At 46.5% G+C, this 18,241-nt stretch overlaps 1 protein-coding gene across 4 annotated transcripts in view; it reads right to left on the bottom strand.

The window, feature by feature from the left end:
- The window catches only part of GPC3 (glypican 3), a 248,130-nt gene that overhangs the window by 220,947 nt on the left and 8,942 nt on the right, over nucleotides 1-18,241 (bottom strand). For 2 of the 4 annotated variants that reach the window (XM_081846773.1, XM_081846774.1), the window contains exon 2: nucleotides 6,452-6,613. The exons of 1 other annotated variant lie outside the window; for it this stretch is intronic. In XM_081846773.1, coding sequence (XP_081702899.1) covers nucleotides 6,452-6,613 — 162 coding nt within the window. Of the gene's footprint in view, nucleotides 1-6,415; nucleotides 6,614-18,241 lie in introns of all 4 variants that reach the window. One more of the 4 variants, XM_081846772.1, reaches the window with a different exon arrangement.

Genomic DNA, 18,241 nt, shown 5'->3' with positions numbered 1-18,241 from the left:
ACATCACCTTGCCAACAAAGGTCCCTATAGTTAAAGCTATGGTTTTCCCTGTAGTGATGTATGGAAGTGAGAGCTGGACCATAAAGAAGGCTGATTGCTCAAGAATGGATGCTTTTGAATTATGGTGCTGGAGGAGACTTGAGAGTCCCATGGACTGCAAGAAGATCAAACCTCTCCATTCTGAAGGAAATCAGCCCTGAGTGCTCACTGGAAGGACAGATCCTGAAGCTGAGGCTCCAATACTTTGGCCACCTCATGAGAAGAGAAGACTCCCTGGAAAAGACCCTGATGTTGGGAAAGATGGAGGGCAGAAGGAGAAGGGGACGACAGAGGACGAGATGGTGGGACAGTGTTCTCGAAGCTACCAGCATGAGTTTGACCAAACTGCGGAAGGCAGTGGAAGACAGGAGTGCCTAGCATGCTCTGGTCCATGGGGTCACGAAGAGTCGGGCACAACTAAACAAAAACAAGGTACTACTGGAAGGAATTTTTTTATTTTGTTTCAGACTTTTCATGTCACCCTTTTTAGACATGCATCATTTCTTGGCACAGTTATTCGGTTTTACTAGCAAACTGGAAGTTAAACTAAACTTTTCCAGCCCCAGCAGGAGCATGGGGAGCTTTCACACAACACACCTACACACTGCAGCCGACACACTCATGTGTCATGACACACAGTTTGGAAAGCTCTGCCCTATGCTGTTTAACATTTACATGAAGCTTCTGAGTGGGGTTATCCAGAGGTTTAGGGTACATTGTCAGCAATATGCTGATGACACACAGCTCCTTTACCTCTACAGGTGAGACAGTGGAAGTGCTGGACCAGTGTCTTACCTTGGGAATGGGCTGGATGGGAGCCAACAGACTGAAGCTCAATCCAGATAAGAGGAGGCACTGTTAGTGGGTGATTCCTAGACCAGATGGATGGGAGGTGGCTTGCTCTTGATTGGGTTAGCCCCCAGCCCGCCCAGCGGTCTCAACCCTGCCGGGACTGGGAGCCCCCAACTGACGGCCCAGTGGATCTCTGAGGCCTGGGGAGCTGAACAGCTGAGAACCATTTCCCCACCATCACTGCTGCCACCACCAAGGGAGAAAGGCAGGAGGAATCGCACAGCCTATTCCAGGCCCAACCCCAAGGCAACCTCCCTGGTGGCCAGCGTGAAAGGGCAGGCCAGGGCCCAGGTGGGAATCGTGCAAACGCAACACGGGACCTCCCCTGCTGGAATTTTTTATTTTATTTTTATTTTATTTTTATTTTATTTTTTCTAATTTATTATTTCATTTATTTTTTCTTTGAAGTAGTGTAATGGCATCCACGCAAGAGGCCTGAACCACTGGGACTGCTGCCTTAGCCCTCACGCAGGGGCCCGACATCCAGGCCCTGTGGGCCCCGCAGTGAAATTAAAAGTGCCTGTGAGTCAAAAATACCACCAATACATTTTTAATTATATACACAATCTCCTTTTTCCGTGAATACCATTAGTTTTGATTTTTTATTCATTTTCACACATTTTCTATTACTCACTTATTTTTTACTATTATTTTCTCATATTAAAAATCCTGCTTTCCTCACTATGTCTATCATTACATCTTATTTCTACCTTTTATTTTTTTTATTACAACACCTCAACATGTTTTTTTTAAAAAAATAAACTTTTTAAAGTCCTGACATTTTCATTCCCCCTCCCCCCCCTTTTAAAGTAGTACTACACTTTTCTTCTTTTCTTTATCCCCTTCTGAATAAACAAACAAATAAAAACATCATATATATATATATATGTACCCGTGAAAATCTACGAAAGCAAATATATATATACATATATACACACATATATATACATACATACATACATATACCCCTCCATCCATTTTCAATAGTAATATATTAATATATTCACATCAATCCTGGCTAACCACCTAAAAATCTTCCTATACAAACTAATCACCCCAGATCAGGCAGACTTTGTCCCTGGTTGCAACATAGCAGATCCTATTAGGAAACTACTAAATCTGATAGAACACAGCAAAACAACCAAACTCCCACTGACAATTATGTTCCTAGACACCTTCTTTTAAGCTTTTGATTGCTTAGAATGGAAATATCTAGTAGCAGTATTAACTAACATGAGATTTGGCCCCACTTCCTAAAAAAACCCCAAAGAAATTTACTCCCAACCTCAGCAAAATTAACAATATGGACTCCAATACCATAGCATCCAAAGAGGCACAAAACAAGGATACCCACTGTCTCCCTTCCTATTCATCTTGGTCCTGGAACCTCTTGCAATCTGACTCCGAGCAGCCCCAGGTATCAAGGGTGTGGAAATAAAAGGTTAAATTCCTGCATTGCAGGGGGTTGGACTAAATGATCCTCCTGGTCCCTTCCAACTCAACAATTTGTTTGTTTGTTTGTTTGTTTCTTTGTTTGTTTGTTTGTTTGTTTGTTTGTTTGTTTGTTTGTTAAAAGAAGCTCTGGGCTATCAGATTATTTCCTCCCAGCAGTCCTGGTCAGGATATTTCTTAGCGAAACTGCATACTTCCCCCACTTGCATTTGCAACTGAAGTCTAGCATAGACAGAGAATCAGAAACTAGCAACCCTTGACCAGTGCAGGGGACCTGGCAGTGACACTATTCATCACTCTCTAAGCACAGTAACAAAAAGTACTGTGAGACATGAGAGAGGAGGGCCTCCTCAACGACTGCTTCCAATTTTCTTCCCTGAGAATCAAGACTGGCTTCCCTCTTTATTGTCCTCCTGTCAGCAGGTAAAGACTGTTTTTTATTCTGGAAGGCTTCACAGAACTAGCTGTTTCTAAGGGAAAGACTTTTCATAGTGCTGTGCGGTTTCTTACTAGATTTGTCCTTATGTTGTTTAGATGAGATAGACTGCCAAGACCCCAAATAAATGACCCAGAAGAGGGGAATCACCACTATCTCACCCTGCTACACGCAGATGGAGAAAGAGCCACAACTTGCTATTTCCCCCTTCTGACAATCCCAGGCTTTTTCTCTGGGAGAATGATGTTTTAATACCTGCTTTAGCCCAAGTTTCCACGACTGAAAACTTGTTAACACTTCAGGCAGGAAAACTTCCAAAGGCTGCTTACCTGAAGGACTCCTATCATGAAAGTCCTCCACTCTTCTCATGGCCTGGGGGTTCATGGTTTGGTTTGTCTACATTTCAACCTTTCTGCAGCAGCCTTGCATGAATATCAACACACACCTCAGTTTTCAAATAGATGTTTATAACTACCAATCTGTTGCTGTTTAAAACATAAATAATTCTTATTGAAATGTTTGTGGGTGGATGTAGATGCACAGCTCAAAGACATCTGTACAGCTGTGACAGGAGATTATGCAGGTAAGAACAGATCCTTGGAGGTGCTGTTAAGATCACTGTTCTTGAGTACAGAGTCCACAGCAGGGGTCAGCAACCTTTTTCAGCTGTGGGCGGGTCCACCATTCCTCAGACCTTGTGGGGGGGCGGACTATATTTTTTAAAAAAATAATGAACGAATTCCTATGCCCCACAAATAACCCAGAGATGCATTTTAAATAAAAGGACACATTCTACTCATGTAAAAACACAGTGATTCCTGGACCATCCATGGGCTGGATTGAGAAGGCGATTGAGCCAGATCCAGCCCACGGACCTTAGGTTGCCTACCCCTGGTCCACAGGGCTGATGATCATTAACTATCCAGACTCCTCCGAGCTGGAAAGCCCACCACCTGTCCTCTCGACCTGTGCCCGTCTTGGCTGATTAGAGCGTGTCCAGATGAGGTGTGGGCCCCCCTGGGGGATATCATCAATTTGTCCCTTGGCACCGGGACATTCCCAGGGGAACTGAAGGAGGCAGTGGTGCGCCCGCTCTTAAAGAAAACATCATTAGATCCCTTAGATCTATCCAATAACCGTCCAGTTTTGAATTTTCCATTCCTGGGTAAGGTGATTGAGAGAGCGGTTGCTGAACAGCTTGGTGGGTTTCTGGATGAAACATCAGCCCTGGATCCATTCCAGTCCGGCTTCTGCGCTGGTCATGGGACCGAGATGGCTCTGGTCGCCCTAACAGATGATCTCCGCAGGCAGCTGGATCGAGGCGGGTCGGGGCTGCTGATTCTTCTAGAGCTGTCAGCAGCCTTCGACATGGTCGATCACGAACTCCTGGACCACCGCCTTGCCGACGTGGGGATCCAGGGCATAGTCCTTCAATAGCTGCGCTCGTTTCTCTCTGGTCGGGGACAGAGGGTGGCACTCGGGGGGGAACTGTCATCGTGCCACTCCTTGGTGTGTGGAGTGCCTCAGGGTGCAATCCTCTCCCTGATGCTTTTCAATATCTTTCTGCGCCCCCTCGCCCAGCTTGTCTGGAGTTTTGGGTTGGGCTGCCATCAGTATGCCGATGACACCCAACTCTATCTGTTGATGGATGGCCATCCTGACTCGGCCACAGACACACTGATCAGAAGCTTGGAAGCTGTGGCTGGATGGTTACATGGGACCTGCTTGAAGTTAAATCCTTCGAAGACAGGGAAGGGAGGATATGGGATTGGGGGGGGCAACTCCCATCTCTTGCGGGGGGGTGTGCAATTAGTGCCAGCACCGTCCGTTAAGAGTTTGGATGTAATCTTCGACACCTCCCTTTCCATGGAGGCGCAGATTGCAGCTATAACAAAAGCGGCATTTTTCCAGCTCCACCAAGCTAAGCAGTTGGCTCCTTATCTCTCTCGCCCCGACCTAGCCACTGTGATCCACGTGACGGTCACCTCCAGGCTGGATTATTGTAACTCGCTCTATGTGGGGCTACCCTTGAGACTGACCCAGAAACTCCAGCGGGTGCAGAATGCCGCAGCAAGACTTCTTAAGGGGTCTTCACTGCGAGATCACATTCATCCAGTACTATACCAGCTGCACTGGCTCCCGGTGGAGTACAGGATCAGGTTTAAGGTGCTGGTTTTAACCTTTAAAGCCCTATACGGCCTAGGACCCTCGTACCTACGGGACCGCCTCTCCTGGTATGTCCCACAAAGGAACTTACGGTCTGCAAATAAAAACATCTTGAAGATCCCAGGCCACAGAGAGGTTAGGCTGGCCTCAACTAGAGCCAGGGCTTTTTCAGCTGTGGCTCCAATCTGGTGGAACGCTCTGTCACAAGAGACTAGGGCCCTGCGGGACTTGACATCTTTCCGCAGGGCCTGCAAGATGGAGCTGTTCTGCCAGGCCTTTGGTCGGGGTTCAGTCTAACTCCCTTTCCCCTTTCATAAGAATTTGCATGAAAGTTGCCTCCCAATTTTTCTCACAGGCCCGTGTAAGTTCAGCACAAACAGTTGGGCCTGGTGAGCATTTAAGGTCCCCAACCATCTGATTGGATTTTATTCTGATCCTGATCTGATTTGAGGATGTATTTTAATTGATTGTCTGATTTTATGTTAATGATTTATACATTTGATGTCAGCCACTCTGAGCCCGGCTTCGGCTGGGGAGGGCAGGATACAAATAATTTTTTTTATTTTTTTTATTTTTTTATTTTTATTATCCATCCAGTGATTTTGATAAAATATTATTGATGTAAATCTCTCTCTCTTTCTCTCTCTCTCTCTCTATATATATACTGTTGTTGTTGTTTTTTTGCTCTATAAGACTCACTTTTCCCCTCTTAAAAAGTAAGGGGAAGTGTGTGCGTCTTATGGAGCGAATGCAGGCTGCACAGCTATCCCAGAAGCTTTCGCTGCGCAGCGACACCTCTTGCTGTTCTGGCTTCTGAGATTCAGAATATTTTTATTCTTGCTTTCCTCCTCCAAAAACTAGGTGCATCTTGTGGTCTGGTGCGTTTTATAGAGCGAAAAATACGGTGTGTGTGTGTGTGTGTGTATAAAACTTTTGGAAACAAAATAAAAACCCCCACATCCCACCCACTCTAAAAGGCCATAGATAGTTAAGATCAAGCCAAAGGCCAGGCTGAAAAGGAATTATTCATTTTACTAAGTTCTAAACATACTTTTTAAAAAAGTGGTTGTTTGCTGCTTAGTAGTGTTTTCTCAACGTGTTGCCTAAGAAATTCTTACTGCAGTGAGATGATCTATTAATGGACTATGAATACTGTACGGACCAGCAGACCGCTGATTGCAACATGAGTATTATGTGAGGCAGGGGAAGTGCTGTTTTTTTGTACTACAGCAACAGATTGGATCTCCACCGGGAGATCCCAGAATGAACTGTGCCAACCTGAAGCTCAACTTCTGAGCAACTCACTGGGCACCTGCAGCAATCATAGTTGCAGCTTAGCCATGTTTCATAAACTCAGGAAGAAAGATGGGGGACTTACTCCCTGACCCTCTGAGGATTCCCAGCCTGGCATGCCCGGCTAACCCCAGCCAGTGGCCTTTCCACCTCAGGACTTCCCAGCAGAAGCTCCACTTACCGGGAGACCCACCACGCAACGCTGCCACCTACCTTGGAATGTCGCCGCGTTCTGGGTGATGAGGAACTTCAGCTCCATGCTGGCCGACTGCAGGAGCTGCTCCATGTTGGAACGAGCCATGGCTTGGTATTTCTCCTCCATTTTCCGGGAGCAGCATGTCAGGCCTCTAGGGATGCATACCTGCAAATCTGATCCTGCAGGCAGAACATCAGGGAGCATCCCATTAGCACACAGCATGTCCTCAAACAGAGAGGCAGGAACCGGGATGTTCAGAGACTCTGGGTGCTTTGGTAAAGGAATACTGGAGAGCTCTGGTCTGTGATTGGAATATTTGTGCTGTTTCCTCTCTTTCCACCAATCAAGCTGCACATTGCATCTGGACCCCAGAGAGGAAGGGGGTGGAACAGGAACCCCTTCATAGCAGCCCTACTGTGAGGTTTTCTTTTTTCTAAAAACTCACAGATATAATTTTGATGCATTTGCATCAACCTGGAGCCCCTCCCCCTCCATCTATTTTGGACCACATCTGCATGGGTTGTGCTGGTTGGGGCTGGCAGGAGTTGTCGTCCAAAAGAGCTAGAGGGCACCATGTTGGCAAAGGCAAGGTCAGGTGTGAATTATTTATATCCCACCTTTCTCCCAATATGGGACTCCTGTCTGCCTACAAAGTGTCTTCCCCAGTGATCTCCTGAGAAAATCTGGGCCAGATTGAGACCTGCTTAGCTTTGGAAAGGGAATGACCTCATGTACCCACAAGACCAGGCCCTGGAACCATCCATTTTAGCAAAGAAAGGGAAGGATTATATTTGGATCAAGCTGATGGCCATGCTCTGCCTCCATGGTTGGTGGCAGTAGTGCTTATTGAGCAGCAGTTGCCGGAAGCTGCAAGAGGGGAGAGTCCTGCTCTTGCTCTCAGGTCCTGCTTGTGGGCCTTTGTGGCCACTGTGAGAAGAGGAGGCTGGGCTGGACAGAGCCCCTTTGGCGCTCTTGACCTGCCCTGAACAAGGAGCACAAGACCCTTGCCACTTGCCCTCCAGTAAGTCATCTCTAGTGCACAAATTAAATCTTCCTCTCTTGTTTTATCCATTTTTATAAGGGCATTAGACTCCTTGGCTAACTGCAAAGGAATGCCAGACAAGCACCGCCTGTTCTTCTCCTCAATAAAAAACACATTAAAAACAAAAACACAAAGGGAAATATTAAACACCCCGGGTGGGAGGGGATGCTCCAGTTGCACAGGGCACCGTTGGCTGGCAAGCCCACTTTCTCTGCTATAGAAGGCAATCAGACACCGTTCTATCACCACAGGAAGCCTCAGTGAGGGCAGGAAGTCTTTCTGACAGCATGGTCCCTGTGCATCATGCTAAAAGATAGTAACACAGGAGGATGGAAGACATGCCCTCAAAGCATAGCAAGAAAGAGGCAAACTTATGGGCTTTGACGGCAAGTGAAATTGAGGTACACTATGCCTGGTCATGGGGGCTCCATTTAGTCAAGGGAATTGGGAGGTGTGTGTCTGACTGTCCGCAGCCCCTCAGGCTTCATATATTTGGCTGGCCCCTGTCAGCAGCCAGGTGCTGGCCCCGCAGGAACGCTTCACCATCCATGTGACTCTTCTAGCATGATTCCCCATTGCACTGAAAAAGCCAGATTGTTTTAAGGAACTTAAATGCAGGGGAAGCAGACCAGAACAGCTGCAAAACCAGGAAATTAGGTTTCAGAGCTAGAGGGAGGGAGGTGAAGAAGTACGGGAGTGAGCTGGACTGTGCCATTACAGGGAAACAGAACGTGAAAATGACATTGTTCCTTCCTGAGCCAGGACTGTGGGAATCAGTGACTATTTATGTTATTGGTTGATTGATTGATTGATTGATTGATTGATTGCCTTGGTATCCCACCTTTTCCTCCAAGGAGCTCAAGGTGGCATGCATGTGTCTCTCTCCCTCCTCATTTAACCCTTCCACAACAACCCTGTGGGGTAGGCTAAGCTGAGACAGGCAGAGACTTGTCCCCAAGGTCACCCAAGCAGCTTCTGGGTTGAGTGGGAATTGAACCCTGAAGAAAGAAGAAAGGCCTGCTGGGCTGGATCCAGGAACATTTGGCTAAACCGAAACGGCTGCATCTCACTGCAAAGTGTGGCATCTCCCTCACTCTTTCTGCCCTGTTCTTTTGTGCTGGCCTTCTCAATGTCTACAGAGTTGGAAAGGATTCTCTGAATCCCCTTGTCCAGCACTCTCCACAATGCAGGCTTTCGGAAGCTGCAGCATCCCCTCCAAGATACCTGGTGTGCTGCTGAGGGATGCAGGATTTGGTGGGACTTGGGGCTGGTCTAGCAGGACTCCTCTTCCAGCTACCCAGATAGAGGAAATCTGACATATCCCGTCTTCTAAACAGCTTCTTGCCTGATGCAAGTAAAAATTGCCTCCCAAATGAAGAGTTTGCAAAACTGGTAGATTCTCTCACTCGCCCATCTCTGTTTTCCAGACCACTTGATGTGCTGCAAATGGCAAACGGCCACCCACGAGGGCAAGCCAACCAGTAAACACATTTAGGAGCCAAACGTTTGTGCTAAATCACACTAAGCTCACTTCCATGCAAGGCTGCTGCAGAAATCTGCTCACCGACAAAGAGGGCAGACATACCTGGTCACCCCTGGGGAGGTGTTCAGGTGCAACTCTTGTTCTGCTGCATAGCTGCCAAGCACTAGCCTCAGGTGGAGAGATGAATAAGCCACGCAGAGCATCAAGTCTGCTAGAGCATGCAACACTCTCCTCCCAATCATTTTAATTCAAGTCTGAGAGCTCTCTGGAGAAAAAAATATATCTCTCTCTGGCAGCTAAGACAATTTATTTGCTTAATGGTCCTTAGCCTAAAGATTGCTTTATCTTCCGATCTGTTTTCAGGTGGTTGGTGGGGAGGGGAAGATGAAGGCATCTCAAAGCCACTGTATCTCACAATTGCTCTTCTCAGTCTCCCAAACCCCCCCCCCCTTATTTGCAAGTATGCCATTGGCAACCCCCTCTGAGAAGGAAACCCACCCTCGGTTCTAGTAATACAACACTTGGGGAAAAGTGTGCCCATTTTGATCTCTTTCTGCTGCTCAGTTTTCACAACTGCAGCCCACAGACCAAACAACAACCAGCCTGCCCTTATTAATTGTTATGGAAATTACAGGGGGGTCCCATCTTTAAAGTTGTTAAATGTTACAAATATTATGCATAAATGTATCCTTTCGCCTTGACAGCTCAGGGAAGTTACCTAGCTTTAACAATCATAAAATCAACTCCTTTCCCAGTTTCCTCTATTTCAACACTATTTTGCCCTTGGGAAAACGACTCTTTCCCCTGCCACCTCCCCAAGGCTGGGGACATGTATACACACCTCCTACCCCAGGAGGTTCCCAGAGGTGACAATTGCTGAGCTGATTGTTGGCCAAGGAAAGCCTAACTCCATCACTGGACTTGCCCAGGGGTCCAGACATGCAAAGGAAGTTCTATTGTACTTTGGGTGGTGGGACTTCAGAGGTGTTTGCCTATGCTAATCTTATACCTGGGTCTTGCCCTGACATGTCTGCTTATGCTAATCTTGTACCAAGGACTTGTCTGGACATGTTTGCCAAGGTTGTTGTTGTTTAGTCGTGTCCGACTCTTCGTGACCCCCTGGACCAGAGCACGCCAGGCACTCCTGCCTTCCACTGCCTCCCACAGTTTGGTCAGACTCATGTTTGTAGCTTCGAGAACACTGTCCCACCATCTCGTCCTCTGTCGTCCCCTTCTCCTTCTGCCCTCCATCTTTCCCAACATCAGGGTCTTTTCCAGGGAGTATTCTCTTCTCATGAAGTGGCCAAAGTATTGGAGCCTCAGCTTCATGATCTGTCCTTCCAGTGAGCACTCAGGGCTGATTTCCTTAAGAATGGAGAGGTTTGATCTTCTTGCAGTCCATGGGACTCTCAAGAGTCTCCTCCAGCACCATAATTCAAAAGCATGAATTCTTCGACGATCAGCCTTCTTCATGGTCCAGCTCTCACTTCCATACATCACTACTGGGAAAACCATGGCTTTAACTATAGGGACCTTTGTTGGCAAGGTGATGTCTCTGCTTTTTAAGACGCTGTCCAGGTTTGCCACCGCCTTTCTCCCAAGGAGCAGGCGTCTTTTAATTTCGTGGCTGCTATCACCATCTGCAGTGATCATGGAGCCCAAGAAAGTAAAATCTCTCACTGCCTCCATTTCTTTCCCTTCTATTTGCCAGGAGGTGATGGGCCCGGTGGCCATGATCTTCGTTTTTTTGATGTTGAGCTTCAGACCATATTTTGCGCTCTCCTCTTTCACCCTCATTAAAAGGTTCTTTTTAAAAAAAAAATATTTATTAAGAGTTTAAAAGATTACAAAAAGAAAGAAAAGGCATTAAAAGGTTCTTTAATTCCTCCTCACTTTCTGCCATCAAGGGTGTGTCATCTGCATATCTGAGGTTATTGATATTTCATAGAATCATAGAATCATAGAGTTGGAAGGGACCACAAGGGCCATCGAGTCCAACCCCCTGCCAAGCAGGAAACACCATCAGAGCACTCCTGACATATGGTTGTCAAGCCTCTGCTTAAAGACCTCCAAAGAAGGAGACTCCACCACACTCCTTGGCAGCAAATTCCACTGTCAAACAGCTCTTACTGTCAGGAACTTCTTCCTAATGTTTAGGTGGAATCTTTTTTCTTGTAGTTTGGAACCATTGCTCCGTGTCCGCTTCTCTGGAGCTGCAGAAAACAACCTTTCTCCCTCCTCTATGTGACACCCTTTTATATATTTGAACATGGCTATCATATCACCTTGAATCATATTTCCTTGATTCCTCTTTGAACCTGTTGCGCAATAAACTTTGGTCTACAGCTATTTGCTCCGGTTGGTGGCTGGACTCCTTCCTTTATTCCGCAGGGACCCACAGACTCTGCCTAACGAGCTGGTGACTGAGCAGCCTCGCACCAAGATTTTTCCGTAACATTAATAAAGGCATAACACAGATGAGGGAAGCTGTACAGAGCAGAAGCACCACTGAGCACAACCTCTTGCCCCAAGGCAACATCCCCATGGCTTGTGACTGCCTGCCACAGCTCAAGAGATGCCACAACTCAGGAGCCAAGCAGCTGCCTAGAGCAAATGTCCTGTTAAAAGGTGCTCATCCTGGCTAGCTACCTGACACCATACCCAGGCTGGAATTCCTCCACAGAAAGGAGCAGGCCCTGTGACAGACAAAACAGCATTAAGAACTGAGCCAAAACAAACAAGATGAATTTTAACAGGGAGAAATTTAAAGTATTGCACTTGGGCAAAAAAAAATATGAGAGGCACAAATACAAGATGGGTGACACCTGGCTTGAGAGCAGTACATGTGAAAAGGATCTAGGAGTCTTGGTTGACCACAAACTTGACATGAGCCAACAGTGTGACGCGGCAGCTAAAAAAGCCAATGCAATTCTGGGCTGCATCAATAGGAGTATAGCATCTAGATAAGGGAAGTAATAGTGCCACTGTATTCTGCTCTGGTCAGACCTCACCTGGAGTACTGTGTCCAGTTCTGGGCACCACAGTTCAAGAAGGACACTGACAAACTGGAACGTGTCCAGAGGAGGGCAACCAAAATGGTCAAAGGCCTGGAAACGATGCCTTATGAGGAACGGCTAAGGGAGCTGGGCATGTTTAGCCTGGAGAAGAGGAGGTTAAGGAGTGATATGATAGCCATGTTCAAATATATAAAAGGATGTCACATAGAGGAGGGAGAAAGGTTGTTTTCTGCTGCTCCAGAGAAGCGGACACGGAGCAATGGTTCCAAACTACAAGAAAAAAGATTCCACCTAAACATTAGGAAGAAGTTCCTGACAGTAAGAGCTGTTTGACAGTGGAATTTGCTGCCAAGGAGTGTGGTGGAGTCTCCTTCTTTGGAGGTCTTTAAGCAGAGGCTTGACAACCATATGTCAGGAGTGCTCTGATGGTGTTTCCTGCTTGGCAGGGGGTTGGACTCGATGGCCCTTGTGGTCTCTTCCAACTCTAGGATTCTATGATTCTATGATTCTAAGACAACCCTTTTGTCTGTTAAGACAGACAAAACAGCATTAAGACAACCCTTCTGTCTGGTCAATGGAGCAGCACACCCTGCCTGTTGGGCTCTTGATTCACATTTGACCAGAATTTCTGGCTCCCATCTCCAGCAAGGGACCTTCAAAAGTCTAGATTCAGCCACTGCATAGCCCAACCTGTTCCAGAAAAGTGTGGTACAAAGTTGAACTTTGCATCTCAGCGAGAGTTCAAAAAAGCATCCAAGAAGAGTCTGTGGCAAGAGCACCCCCAGAAAATTGGAGTGGGAGAGAAAGGCAAAGTGGGGGGGGGAGCGCTGCATTGTGTGGAATTTGGCAGCTTCAAACCATTTCTTTACAAATCTCAAACAAGAACAGTTTCCCCCAAAAAGACCAGATGGAGCAGCAGCCTAGCAGGGATGTGTTTGGTGGCAGGCAGAGGTGTACCATGGGGATCACACTTTTATATATATATATTAAAAAGCACAAGAGAATTATTAGGCAATTAGATTTTCCTGTGCCATATTTTATTTTACTGGAAAGCTCATATATCCGCAATGCAATAAATACATCGGGCGTCTGTTGCAGAAACAGATAGGTAGCCGTGTTGGTCTGCCATAGTCAAAACAAAACAAATTCCTTCCAGTAGCACCTTAAAGACCAACTAAGTCAGTTCTTGGTATGAGCTTTCGTGTGCATGCACACTTCTTCAGATCTGGAAGGGTCTGGAAACTTCTGTTTCAGTGTATCTGAAGAAGTGTGCATGCACACGAAAGCTCATACCAAGAACTGACTTAGTTGGTCTTTAAGGTGCTACTGGAAGGAATTTGTTTTGTGTTGCAGAAAGTTTTTCCATGCCCACAGTGGTGCAGAACAAGAAGGAGGTAATGGCTGGCGGGGAATGACAACATGCAGGTCAAGCTCTGGGCTATCTGTTTTTAAGAACCTAATTAAAAAGAGATAAATTGTATACCAACGAGGCTCAATAGGTTATAAAAACCAGAACACAAGGAGGATCTGGCTTAGGGCATCTGTTATGCCTTATCCTGTGTGACACCCTCCCGCCTCCAGGCCCAAATGTAGTGTGTCTTAGTCAAGCTGTGCCGGGTTGAGGTTGCAATGGCCAGGAAAAGGATGATGCCACGGGTACCCCAGCACAAGCAAAGGAAGTCTCTTGATCTTAAGCAAATCCACCATAGCACGAGGCAGGGCCCCTGTGTGGTTGAGAGGAGAGAGTGTTAGGGCTGTGACTCAACAGGCAAAGCACCTCTTTCACAGGCAGGTAGTCTCAGGATCACCACACACACACACACACACACATGCTCATAACTTCTAGCCAAAACTAAAGATGGAATAATTTAGAACAGGGCAGTCCAACACAGCCAAGGGCAGTCCAACTGCAGCCCTCAAGGCCTTTTTCTTTTCTATTTTGAGGCCTGTGACAACATTTGACACCCTCCCCCCCCCCAGCAGTCCTCATGCTGCCTTGCCAGGCCAGTGAGGAATCCAGCATGGTGGATCACTCTGTACTTCATCTGCCTGCAGCTTTCCTCCAGGTGTTTCTCCAGGTGGCGAGGAGCCCACCCTCCCCAGATATCCCTCTGGTCACTAGTTTGGAACCTGCGGTGGGCTTCAGTCCCAACACATGTGGAAAAACAAATGGGGTAGGTGCCACATCCAACAGGGACTGGCTCAATGTTCACCCATATGACCCAGTGTGGTATAATGTTTAGAGCATCAGACTAGGGTCCCAGGAGATCAGGTTCAAATCCCCACTCAGCCATGAAACTCCCTGGGTGGCCTTGGGCCAGTCCATGCCTCTTCGGTCTAACCTACCTCACAAGGTTGTTGTGGGGATTAATGAGGAAGTGGGAACTGCACTCTACCTTAAGCTCCTTGGAGAAAAAGACAGGATATAAATGCAACAAAACCAATAAATATGGAAGCACCACATGTACCTGGCACCTGGTTCTGCCACGTGGAGTTTTGGGGACTTGACACATGCCACAGCTGGGCTAGTGTAGCACAAGAGTCATGATTTGGGAAGCCCTGCACCCAGATGCTGCTTCTCCTAGAAACCTGCCAGATGACCTTCTGCAGGAACACCTCCTCTTAGCTTATCACAAGAACCTAAAAACACATGAAGCACTTTGCCCTGAAGATGCAAGCCTTTGTTATCCAAGTGAATAAAAACATGGAGCAGGAGACAACTGGGGGCCTCTTACAGCACTGTCATAACGGTTTCTGAGACAATGTGTGTGGAGTACTTTGAACACTCAAGAACATCCCTGGCCAACCTGATGTTTTGGATTACCATTACCATCACAGCCAGCCAGCACAAGTCATCGGTCCATCTACCTCAGTTTTAACTGCACTGACTGACAGCAGCAAACCAGGGGTTCAGAGAGCAGCTTTTCCAGAGACTGAACCTGGGAGCTTCTACATGCAGGGCAGATGTTCTATCCCTGAACAAAACAGTGAAAGATATTAATTTCTATAGTTCTCTGCCTCATGGGAGGGGGTGGGATTAAGTTAACATTTGCTGATAAAATCATAAGATTCTCAAATAACACAAAGAGGGCCATGTAAACATCCAAGACAGATTCTGAACATTTCCAACCATAAAAAGAGCGCATTTCCAATCTGTAGGGGTCTATAGCTCCCATATATTTTAATTATGCACATAAATAAATAACACAGTTCCTAAAGCCATCAAGGGAAGAGGAACACAAGGGAAGAGAGCACTTCAGGAAGTTGTTAAAATTAATCCCTTGGCAGAGGAGGAACAAGCCCTAAATGGCCACAGTGTACAGCAATTGCTGCAAGCAGGTTGAGGCAGTTTGGAAGGAAGGGGGGGAGCCTGCTCTTTGCTTCTCTGCTATCAAGAGAATAACTTACGGGCCTGAAATAATTTAGAGTGGAAAACTCAATTACGTGGCAAACTAAAAGACCTGAAAACTGCCGCACACTACTAAATGGGGAAGGAGGAAAGCGACCAAAAGCATCATTAGCACCCACTTTGAAATCACATATATATCTATAATGCATACATGCCCAGGAGAAGCCAATCACCACGACAACTCCAGGTTCTGCAGATGCTTTTCACTTAACCCCCTCTCCAAAAGTCTCATTTCTCTGTACCAAAATGTTACAGGTTAATCCTTTCTATTTTTCCAGGAGGGCATCCATATCTGCCACTTTTGCAGAAATGTGCTGGGGAAGCAGCAAGCAGACACAAATGCTGTGAGCCAGGGGAAAAGTCCAAGCAGCCAACATCATCTGCTAGGAGCAAGCTATGAACTGCAATTCTGCTCCCCTTCAGTTCAATTCAGCCTCCAAGGTCTCAGGGAAGAACCGAGCACCTTCAATTTGTTTTCTCCTGCTCTGGAAGGCAGAACTCGAACCCATGGCTTCCAACTACAAGAAAGGAGATTCCAACTATGCATACAGAAAAATTTTCTGACAGTAAGGGCTGTTTGGCAGTGGGACAGTCTCCCACGAGAGGTGGTGGGCTCTCCTTCCTTGGAGGTTTTTAAGCAGAGGTTGACTGGTCTTCTGTCAGGGATGTCCTGCCTTGCAGGGGGTTGGACTAGATTACTCTCAAGTGTACCTTCCAACTCTACAATTCTTTGATTCTATTATTCTAGTTTGGTGCTTCTAGAGACTAATAATCAACTCAAATAGAGAGAAGGGAGAGGGAGGGAGGGGGAGAGAGAATTTTTGCCCCAAACTTTCCCTGCAAAAACCTGCTCTCTAAAGCTGAATTGGAGCAAACATCAATTGAGATTTTCTAGGATTGCAGTTTGCCCCTATTGAGCTTTAAAGCTCTGGAACAACAACAAACAGGACACTTTAAATTGTGCACAATGCCTGGAAAGTGCAGAGGAAAGGGAAGTGAGGATAAGTCCTTAGTTTGTTATGCAACTACTGACCTTGTTCAATTTCAGGTTTCTGTAGAGAAGCAGGAGATGCCTCTCTTAAACACAGAGGGGCCACAGTGCTCCCCCAAATGTGTAAGTGTAACACAGTATGCATAAAGCAATGGTAGACAAAGCCCAACACAGGTGTACAATCGAAGGCGTATCTATCTACAACTAGACAATGCACTGCAGTTATCGCTTCCTTGTACCAAAGGTGGGGCAAACACTTGGGTAGGTTAATCCGCTGCAGACTGACACCTGAAGCAGGGCTAAAGCAGCTCCTGCCCTGGGGAAAGCATTGCACCTTGATTTTGGGCTCCATAGCTACACCCTGTAGGGCAGCAGGGAGTAAAGAGAATGAACAGGCCCCCATTTCAACATCATGAACAGGAAGACCAGACTCAAGGCATGTTTAATCTTTCTGGTACTTATTGAATGTCCAAGAGAGAATTCTATATTACTAACAAAATCCTGACAATGTTCTTTTCCACATAATGATAGAATCATAGAGCTGGAAGGGACCCCAAGGGCCATCTAGTCCAACCCCCTGCAATGCAACCAAAAGCACACATTTTTTGTGCAAGACCTTTAGCGGTCACTAGCAGTTGAATGAAACAACCCCAGGTTGGGTGGCCAAATGGCCTGACCTGATTTAAAGCAATTTCCTCTGTTCCACTCCTGGCTTTTCTCAGTCTGTATGAGAGTCACTTGTTTACTTGCTGTCCATGTTGCATTAAATGATGGGGCTTTGCATGCCCCTTCTCCAAAAGCAGTTATTTCAGTATGCACATTTGTGGAAACTCCTCCCCTGTTGGAGTCTTTCTCTCTCTCTCTCTCTCTCTGCGCATGTGTGTGTGTGTGTGTGTGTGTGTGTCATGAAGCTGATCTATCTATATACACTAGCCATTATCTAGTTGGCATATGAGGATGGGTTTGCAAATCCAGGAACTCTTTTGAAGTGGGCTCCTTTTGGAGCAATAAGTTGGTGGTAATACCAAGATACAGTGGGCGTGCTGTGCAGAAGGCATGGTGCGCTCTCTCTTATGCTCTCTGCAAATGTGAATGTAAGCATGTTACACCTGAACACATAAACTGTGAACTAGGAAGTGACACTGTGCGCTGAAGTGGGCTTGCAAACCATGGCTTTTGTGTGTCATTGTTAGGTTGTTTCCCTGCCTCTATGGTTGCCAAATGGTAGCAAGCCAGGCTGGCTGGCACTTCCCTCTATGTGCCTTTTGGGCTTAACTGGGCAAGCTGAACTTTGGCTTCACTGTATGTCTGGTGATTCTAACCAGGGCTAAGGCCCAGCTGTTGAGCTACATACATACATACATACATACATACATAGATGCTTACCTCCCCCTCCTCTGTGGAAATGTTCTTGCTTCCACAAATTCACCCATCTCTAGTCACAAATGTACCCTCAAACACTTCTCAGATGAAAATAGGGAGGTTTCTCGCACACACACCAACTGACCCTCCTTTACTCCCCCACTCCACCATTTTTGTTACCAGCACCCCAGCAGAGCATAGACCAAGGGAACAGAGCACCCGTACCCTCCTCCACTGTCCTGAGAAAACCCCTTAATCCCAATTTAATTTTATGTTATTCTTTGTAGATTTACAAGAGGAAAAATACAAACAAATAAATTTTTAGAAAGGGGCAAGAATAGGTGCAGATGCACAAAGAATTTTTTTTATTTTTAAAAAAATTCAGACTCCTTGCACCCCTTTCTTCCCAGCCAGGGTGGCCCTGCCCTCTGCCTGCACCTCAGAGCAGGGCAGCAGCTGAAGAAGGAGCAAAAAGGGTTTTCGTGTGTGTGTGTGTGTGTGTG

Source organism: Podarcis erhardii (assembly GCF_964252035.2).
Source record: "Podarcis erhardii genome assembly, chromosome: Z".
In the NCBI taxonomy this organism is placed as follows: Eukaryota; Metazoa; Chordata; class Lepidosauria; order Squamata; family Lacertidae; genus Podarcis; species Podarcis erhardii.
The sequence above is the reverse complement of the archived record's forward strand: the minus strand, read 5'-3'. Positions and strand labels throughout refer to the sequence as shown.